Source organism: Fistularia commersonii, chromosome 1, assembly GCF_037954325.1.
Source record: "Fistularia commersonii isolate RoL2024-O1a breed Wild chromosome 1, RoL_Fcom_v1.0, whole genome shotgun sequence".
NCBI lineage: Eukaryota > Metazoa > Chordata > Actinopteri > Syngnathiformes > Fistulariidae > Fistularia > Fistularia commersonii.
The window spans coordinates 15,904,646-15,913,893 of NC_141284.1; the positions used below are offsets into that span (position 1 = coordinate 15,904,646).

General features: G+C 47.0%; 1 protein-coding gene across 1 annotated transcript; it reads left to right on the top strand.

The window, feature by feature from the left end:
• Positions 1-7,166: 7,166 nt before the first annotated feature.
• foxg1a (forkhead box G1a) lies at positions 7,167-9,019 on the top strand. The gene has a single exon (XM_086153531.1). It carries the CDS (start codon positions 7,611-7,613, stop codon positions 8,994-8,996), a length of 1,386 nt encoding a protein of 461 aa, XP_086009657.1. The 5' UTR covers positions 7,167-7,610; the 3' UTR covers positions 8,997-9,019.
• The last annotated feature ends 229 nt before the right edge of the window (positions 9,020-9,248 follow it).

Consider the following 9,248-nt stretch of genomic DNA (forward strand, 5'->3'; position numbering starts at 1 on the left):
CAGCATTCTTTACATATACAAACTGTAGCATAGAAAAAAAACATGTAAAAAAAGTTATTATCTCTAAGCTTTACTTATAAATGAAGTCCATGCGTCGCTTCCTCTGAAGCATCGATAACTTGCTTGTTGAAGTCTTCTGTTTCTTTCTTCAGTTTTAAAAGTCTGTCTGTCTCAATGGAAATCACTGCCAGTGAAGACAGTCGTCCTTGATCGGTCCTGTTCCGACTGTATGTTTTGAGTCTTTTCGGTGCGGAGAATGAGCGCTCCACCGATGCTGCTGTTTGAATAGGGTTGAATGAGATCCTTCTGGGCCAAAAAATTGAGAAACTGCCCAGGAGATTTACATTCATCCCTCACTGTTTGTGAGCTATACAGCCAGATGAGATCAGCAAAAAAAGTAGTTGGATGGCTACACTTGACTTGCTAACTGTTTACTGTAGCTTGCTATTACTAATTCTATTATTCTGTAGCCGAGTAGTAAGAATGATCCCTGGGTTCACCGGTGCCCCCTACCATGAGGCACCGTCACTGCATGCCTCACTTAATGTCTCTTCGCAGTCGTTTTATACTTACAAGAAACACGTTACAGTTGTTGACGAAAAACATTCGACACATCAGCTAAACTATGGAAATTTAGCTCATTTATTAAAAGTGTTTTTTTAATAGTGACATCCACAGAGACAGCACTATGGTCTCAGTGCATAGCATGCCAGCACAGTTAGCAGAATCATTGCGCAATCCATAGATCAGCTGGTTGCTGCGTCCCCACACGTCTCTTCTTCATATTCGAAAGGTAAATGTGAATTTTTTTTGGCAATTTTGAAAAAAAAAAAAACAACTAAAAATGGTGAAGCTACGTGGAAAATAACTTTATAGTACAAATCACTGGATAAATATAACCATTTCATTTGTTTTTTTCATTTGGCATTTTTTTCTTTCCATGATGACAGGTGAGGCCCGGGCTCCCCTGCCTCTACTGACTGCACGTCACTGTTGAGAGACAGCATAGGACGGTGGTTTGTTGGATGAGTCTGGTGACAAGAAAGATAAAGAGGACCAAGGAAGAGCAGAGGATAAAGTGGTGGAAGCTGAAACGGGGGGAGTGTAGTGTGGTTTTTAGAGAGTAGTTCAGAGAGGCTTTGGGTGGAAAGGAGGTACTTTCAGATGACTGGACAACTGCAGCTAATGTGGTCAGGGAGACAGTTGGGAGAGTTCTTGGTGTGTTGTCTGGAAGGAAAGTGGATAAGGAGACTTGGTGGTGGAATGAGGAAGTGCAGGAGTATGCACAGAGAGAGAGGTTGGCAAAGAAGAAGTTGGACACTGAGTGGACTGAAGAGAACAGACAGAAGTACAGGGAGAAGAGAAGACAAGACAAGAACAAAAAGCAAACAAAGAAAGTATGATGATTGTATGCTTGGTTGGACAGTAAGGAGGGAGAGAATGTTTTTAACAGGTTAATGAAACACAGAGATTAAGATGGGAAGGATATTCAGCAGACTCAGTTGAAAGGGGCCAGAAGTGCGATAAGAAAATGTAGAGAATGCTTTGGAGAGTTGATGAATGAGGAAAATGGGGAGGGGGGGGGTAGAAAAGGTGGCAATTGTGAACCACAAAGTACTAGGGATTAGTAAAGGTGAAGTGAGGAGGGCATCAAAGATGCTGAAGAGCGGAAAGGCAGTTGGTCCTGATGATGTACATGAGGAGGTATGGAAATGTCTGGGAGAGGATATCTGGAGAGACAGAGAAGTATGTTGGACTGGTTCAGGACATGTATGAAGGCTGCGGGACAGTGGTGAGGTGTGCTTTAGGTGTGACAAAGAAGCTCAAGGGTGAGGTGGGCCTACACGAAGGATCAGCTGTGAGCCCCTTCTTGTTTCCAATTATGATGGACAGGCTGACAGATGAGATTAGACAGGAATCTCCATGGATTATGATGTTTGCAGATGACATTGTAATCTGTCGTGAGAGCGAAATCTAGAGAGGTGGGGGTATGCTCTGGAAAGGAGTTAGTCGCAGCAAGACAGAAAACGTGTGTAAATGAATAGACCCAAGTAGTACGGTGAGGCCACTACAGGGAGCGGAGATAAAGAAGGTGGATGGAAATTAAGGACTCCAGTCCAGAGCAATAGAGAGGAAAGGGGCTGAAGAAACATGTGCAAGCAGGCTAGAACATTTGGAGAAAAGTATCAGAGGTACTATGTGATTAAAGAGAATTAGCCAGAATGAAGAACAATGTTTTGGAGATAAGGTCAGAGAGACCAGACTGGGATAGTTTGCCTATGTGCAGAGGAGGGATAGTGAATGTATTGGTGGATGGATGCTGAGGTAGGAACTGCCAGACAGGAGGTCTGGAGGAAGACCAAAGAGGAGATTTATGGATGTAGTGAATGAGGACATGAAATTAATGGTGACAGAGAAGAGGATGCAGAGGAGAAAGTTAGATGGCAGATGATTCACTATGGTGACTCTTGAAGCAAGTAGCCAAAAGGAAAGGATGAGGAAGTGGTAAGTAGTAGAAGTACTAGTGCGCTGATAGTAGTACTAGTAGTAGTAGTGGCAGTTGCACTGAGTATTTGGAGAAGCAATAATGGCTGCAGCGATGGCAGTAGGGGTTGCAGTGATAGCAGTTGTAGAGGTAGCAGATGTATGTTCTGGCTGATATCTTTCTGTCAACTTTGAATCATTTCAAGATTCATGATTCCAAGTGTTTAATGTCATATGTTTGGTCTGGAAATGTGTTTCCCTGTGCAATGAAATCGAAATTCTAATTTTGCTTTCCACACTGAGTCCAGATAGGTAGTGAAAAAGGTGCAAATGCATCCAACCAAGATGCATTTGCCCCTGGTTTTGAAGCTTTTTATTGTTATTTTGGTTTTTGATGATTTTCTGTTAATCATCTTCATTTACCGTATTTTGCAGACCAAAAGGCGCACTGTATTATAAGGCGCAATATCAATGAACGGGTCTATTTTCATACAAAAGGTGCCGTGTTAAAAGGCGCGTTATAAAACATGTGGTACATAAAGCAAAACAAAATAGTCAGTTTAGTCAAACTTTATTCATCTCATTGTTCTTGCTTTGCTCCCTTGGAAACTGTGTTTGGTCTTCTTCACTTGGCGCAGTTCGCTTGCTGCTTGCTTCCTCCACTTCCGTACCATTGATTCATTAATGTTGAATTCTTTCGCAGCTGCTCTATTCCCATGATGTCCCTTAACAGGTGCCATTTTTTGGGAGGCCTCATACACACAAATGTACAGTAATATTCTGTTGAAGCACAGTATGTACCGGCATTACAAAAAGTGGCGGAGGCAAGCGTACTACGTACTGTTCTCTGATTGGTTTATCGTTGCCAGTTATCGTGGACACCTGAAGTTAGTGTGAGGTTGGAACAACGTTATATTCCAGCACTACATAATTAGTTATCTAACGCTGTCTGACGTTGCAATCCATATTCAACTAAGGACAGACTTTATTTAACGTGCCTGTGTCGGGTGGGAATAGTCCGACAAACAATCAAGCGAAACGGCTACGTCGCTTACCAAAGTCACACTAAAACATTTTGACAGATTTTTGAGTGCAGCGTAACACATGAGATGTGTCATACATAAGACGCACCGGGTTATAAGGTGCAAAGACGATTTTTGAGAAGAAATTGTGTGAAAAATACAGTGTATCCAACCCGGAACCCCACCCGCATGCCTCCAAGACTTCCCCATGCCCATGATGCACCTGTCGGCATGATGCACCTGTCGGCACGTTTTTAGTAAAAAGTTCAGTATGAGGTCCCAGTCAGAGGTCAAAGGTCAGATCAGGTTCCAGGTGGAGGACAAAGGATAGATCGGCTTCCAGGTGTTCCAGATGTTCCAGATGATTGGGCTCCAGTGGCGTCTTAACTGACAAATACCGCCTTAAGAATTGCTAAAGGAGCAGTGGAAGTGTCAGGATAAACCCTTTAAGGTGGAATAACATCTTAGCAGCTTCCTGGGGGTTTTATTTTGTTGAGTTCACAGCTTTTGGGGTAAATATCAACGGGAGACATTTTGATGACGAGAAGCTGTCGCATGGTTAATTACTCCAGTGCTGAGAGTATAAGTACACAGGTTACTTACTGATAAAAACCCCACGGTTACTATTATATGTGACGAGTAAATGAAGAAAAATAAATAAATAAATAAATATTTATTTATTTACTTTTCATTTGATCATTCACTCATTTGTTGACAATTCTGCTTAGAGCTGGCGGGTGGAGTCATTCCGAGCTGTCATCGGGGAAAGAGGCAGGGCTTAACCTGGATGGGAAAGCCATTAATCATCCAACCACTCACTCTCTCGTTCACACATATGGCCAATTTACAGTCTTCAACTGACTTCTACCGACTGTTTTTGGACTGTGAGAAGGATACAGCGAACCTAGAGAGAACCCAGGCAGGACAACCTAGAGACTCCACCAGGAGAGAACGCTCTTGCTGTGTAACAGTGTCTTTCCCTTCGCCTCACCATTAAGAGAAACAAATCCAACAAAGAAAGAAAAATATTCATCTTCAGGCCATTTGAATTCTGCTGCTGAGACTGGAAGTGGCCGTTACCATGCCAACAACACAGGCAACACTGTCAGTGGTGATGTCAAGATGCTGCCGGATGATCAGCTAAATTTGTGAAAATAGATTTAAGAGTTAATTAAAAATAATTTCTTCTTCTTTTCAAAGTAAAATATTTTTTTTCTGCAAAATGTCCAATTTTGCAACGGAAATTTAAACTGCAGTAGAAGTTTAATTTGAAAGGATAATTTGGAGTGTTTGGATCAAGAACATCTGGGACGGAACCCAGATGGAACCCAGACAGGACTGAAAAATGAATCATCATCATCACAATTTTCCTTATTAACATATTCATTATCTGCTTTATATGACAAAAAACTTAAAATGATAGAGACTTGCCACACACACACACACACTCACACACACACACAAATATCAACCCCACCCACACACACATCAACCCCACCCACATGCCCATTAACCTCACTAAACCACACACCCACCCACCCACACACACACACACACACACACACACACACACACACACACACACACACACACACACACACACACAACAAACGCATGACCCTCCCACACACACACATATCACCCAACACCCACAACCACCATCCACAGACACACACACGTTGGGCCTTACTCACAAAGACACACATCAGCCCCCATGCTCGCGCATAGTCTACCCCCTCTACACACACACACACACACACACACACACACACACACACACACACACACACACACACAGGTTACTCCCCCTTACATGTCAATCCCCCGCCCAACTCCACAGATCACTGTACGGAAGTGTCTGATATAGATCTACAGTTACGCAGCAGTTACTCAACAAAACACCATTCACTTCTAATCCTTAAACTACCGGAAGTCGCAGAGGCAGATGTTGATATTTGGCTAAATGGAGGTCATGACATCACGTGACATAGAACCTGACGCCACATGACGCTGACTGACGTCTTGTTCACCAACCGAGTTTCAGTTTACGTCAAAAAATCCGGGATTCCCATCAGGAACTGAAGGGTTCCGGTGGAGCCTGGACGGAAAGGATCACTCAATCAGTTATTGACAAATTATCAGGTAAAATAGAAAACCAAACAAAACAAAACAAAAAAAAAAAGATCAACTGTTTTGGATGTTTTGGATGAGTTTTTTCTTCTTTTTTTTTAATTTACGTAATACTAATAGCAATAAATAGTATTATTATTACATCATTATAATTATTATACTCTAATCTGATTTTCACAATTTTCAAAAAAAAAACAAAAACATTTTTCACTAACTAAACAAGAAAAAATCATGGAACATAAATCAACTCATTATCGCTGTGTTTTTATGACAACGGCTGTCCATGTGACCCTTGCGTAAGGCGTCACCGGTTTACGGTAGCGGGCCTCGGACGGATCCGCCGGGAGGGGCTCTGCTCCCGGGCACTCCTGGGTCCCGGGCCCGGTCCGGTGCTTCCTAAAGCAGCACCGTCTCCGCGGGTGTTGGACCGTGTGACACCGGCGTGACCTCCGCGTGGCATCCGTGACCGTGTCCGTTTGACCTGAGCCTCTCCTGCGCTTGTCCCCGCCGTTTTATCTTTTCCTTCCGATTCCCCGTTACCGACACGGAGACTCGAGACGCCGCGGGAAAATATTAGCGTAAATACGCGTGTGTGTTTGTTTTCAACGCTGCAAGAAATGTCCTCGGGTCCCACGCGTGCATGTTTTCCCTCTCAAGAAAAACAAACAAATCTGTCAAAACCGACGAATTGAGTTGACATTAAAAATCAAATCGAGTTGAGGAATGAATTAAAAAGGTTTTTTTATATTACTATACGAGTTAAAAATGTAAAAATCTGACAATGTGTCAAATACACATTTGATTTTCATGTAATCACAGCAGAATTCGTTTTTTACCTGAAAACGTTTGCAAACATTCTTTCATCTAGATTCCATTTTACTGAGAGAAAAGGTGATAATATAAAGCTTTTCATTTAAAATTTAGATTTTTATCACGACTCTCACATGAAACGTTTTTTTTTTTTTTTTGGATAAACGAAAATCCAGCAGAAACAGACTATCACAATCGTTTCGAGAAATATTTTTTTAAAGTATAATTTGGATTTATAATTAGTAGTCGCCTTTTTGTAGTAGTAGTAGTAGTAGTAACAGTGCTTGTGTAGTTGTTGTTGTTGTTGTTGTTGTTATTGCAATGTAATGGCTGTTTTTGAAACGGAGCAGACTTGAAATATTTGCTTTGAAACACAGCGTGTTTATTTTCGGTCAGATATTATTTAACACCAGACTCTTCCCCGGTCACCGGCGGCCGAGGAAGACGCTCTGTTGCGTGTTTTTTTTTTTTTTCTCTTTTTTTTTTTTTTTGGCCGCCGCAGCGACTCGGGCATCTTTTCCAGCGGGGTTGGCGATGCGCGTGTGCGCGCGCACGTCCCGTCTCCCCGGCTTGCCGATTGGCTGAACGCACGGCGGACGCACCCGGTGTTTAACGTCTCCTTCCCGCCGGTTGGTCGAGCAACGCGAAGGTCCGGCCGTTTTTTCTTCTTCTTCTCCTTCTTGGTCTTCTCCCCAAGCCGCGTTCAGTGGCTGCGGCTCCTTAATTAATTGCAGCTATCTGTCTCTTACCCGGCGTGTGTGCGTGCTGAGTGCGCGCACACGCGTGTTTCACCTCTCCTCCTCCGTTCCTTTTTTTTCCCCCCCTTCCTCCCTAAAAAAAAAAAAAAAAAAAAAAAAAAGCCAAGATGAAATAGTTGAGTTGGGCTTCATTTTCCTTCCTCCGTCATCCCCCCTTCCTTTCCTCCTTCCTTCCTTTCCTCCCCGTCGGTTCACCGGCAGACACCGGGCTGACTTGAAACCCAGCTGCGGCCGTGTCTTCGTTCCTCCCCGCTCGCCGTTCCTCGGTTGTTTGTTGTTTCTTTCCCCCCTCTCTCGCTCCCTCCTCCTCCTCTTCCTTCTCCTCCTCCTCTTCTTCTTCTTCTTCTTCCTCTTTTCCCCCTACTTCTTCTCCTCCTCCTCCGTTCCCGCTCTCCGCTGCCCGGTGATGTTGGACATGGGCGAACGGAAAGAGGTGAAAATGATCCCGAAGTCGTCGTTCAGTATAAACAGTTTGATACCGGAGGCCGTGCAGAGCGACAACAACACCCACGGCGGCGGCGGCGGCGGCGGCGGCGGCGGCGGCGGGGGGCTCCTCCACCCCGGCCAGCAGCACCAGCAGCAGCAGCAGCAGCACCTGCACGGTCACCGGGCCGCCGCCGTGATGGTGGCGGCGGCGGCCGCGGCGGAGGACGCCGAGCTGAAGGCGCCGCTCGGGGCCGCGCAACAGGAGGGCAAAGCGGAGCAGAAGGGCGAAGCGGAGACCGGCAGCGAGAAGGAGAAGGCGGACGAGAAGAAGGACGGCAAAGAGGCGGACGGCGGCGGGAAGGACGGCGAGAAGAAAAGCGGCAAGTACGAGAAGCCGCCGTTCAGCTACAACGCGTTGATCATGATGGCGATCCGGCAGAGCCCGGAGAAGCGGCTGACGCTCAACGGCATCTACGAGTTCATCATGAAGAACTTCCCGTACTACCGGGAGAACAAGCAGGGCTGGCAGAACTCTATCCGCCACAACCTCAGTCTCAACAAGTGCTTCGTCAAAGTCCCGCGACACTACGACGATCCGGGTAAGGGCAACTACTGGATGCTGGACCCGAGCAGCGACGACGTCTTCATCGGCGGCACCACCGGGAAGCTGCGCCGGCGCTCCACCACCTCCCGGGCCAAGCTGGCCTTCAAGCGGGGCGCTCGCCTGACCTCCGGCCTGACCTTCATGGACCGCGCCGGGTCCCTCTACTGGCCCATGTCGCCCTTCCTGTCGCTGCACCACCCGCGGGCCGGCAGCACCGTGGGCTACACCGGCGGCCCGTCCGGTTACCCGGCGCACCCCATGTCCTACGGCAGCATGCTGACGCAGAACGTGGCCGGCGGACACTCGTCGTTCCCGCCGTCGAACGGGCTGAGCATGGACCGGCTGGTCGGCGGGGACCTCCCGTACGCCACGCACCACCTGACGGCGGCGGCGCTGGCTGCGTCGGCGGTGCCGTGCGGCTTGTCGGTGCCGTGTTCCGGTGCCACCTACTCCCTCAACCCGTGCTCCGTCAACCTCCTGGCGAGTCAAACCGGCTACTTTTTCCCGCATGTGCCGCCTCCGTCCGTGAGCGCGCAGAGTGCCGGGAGCGGCGGCGGCGGCGGCGGCGGCGGTGGCGGCGGCCTGCAGCGCGCCTCGGCCTCCGGTTCCCCGCAGGCTCCGTCCGCCTCCGCGCTGCCATGTGACTCCCTGCGGCCGCTGCCCGGCTCACTTCCGGCCTTCTCCTCCGGACTTTCCGGTGGACTCTCTGACTATTTCACGCACCAGAACCAGGGATCGACCTCCAACCCGCTCATACACTAACCGACCCTCCCTCCCTCCCCCCCCATCCTCCTCAGCGGGAGTGAAACCGACTGTAAGTTTTACACTGAAGGTTGAAAACACTGTAAAAAAAAATAATATTATAGAAAAAAAAGGCGAAACGTTAAAAAACGAGCAGCTGAAGTTTCCAGGTATTTTTTAATATTATTATTATTATTTTTCTTCTTCTGCTTGTGTGTGTGTGTGTGTGTGTGTGGGTGTGTGAGTGCGTGCGTGCGTGAGTGTATAATACCG

Excerpts from the sequence above, each read along its gene's own strand:
- foxg1a (XM_086153531.1), top strand. The coding sequence starts at position 7,611 with ATGTTGGACATGGGCGAACGGAAAGAGGTGAAAATGATCCCGAAGTCG.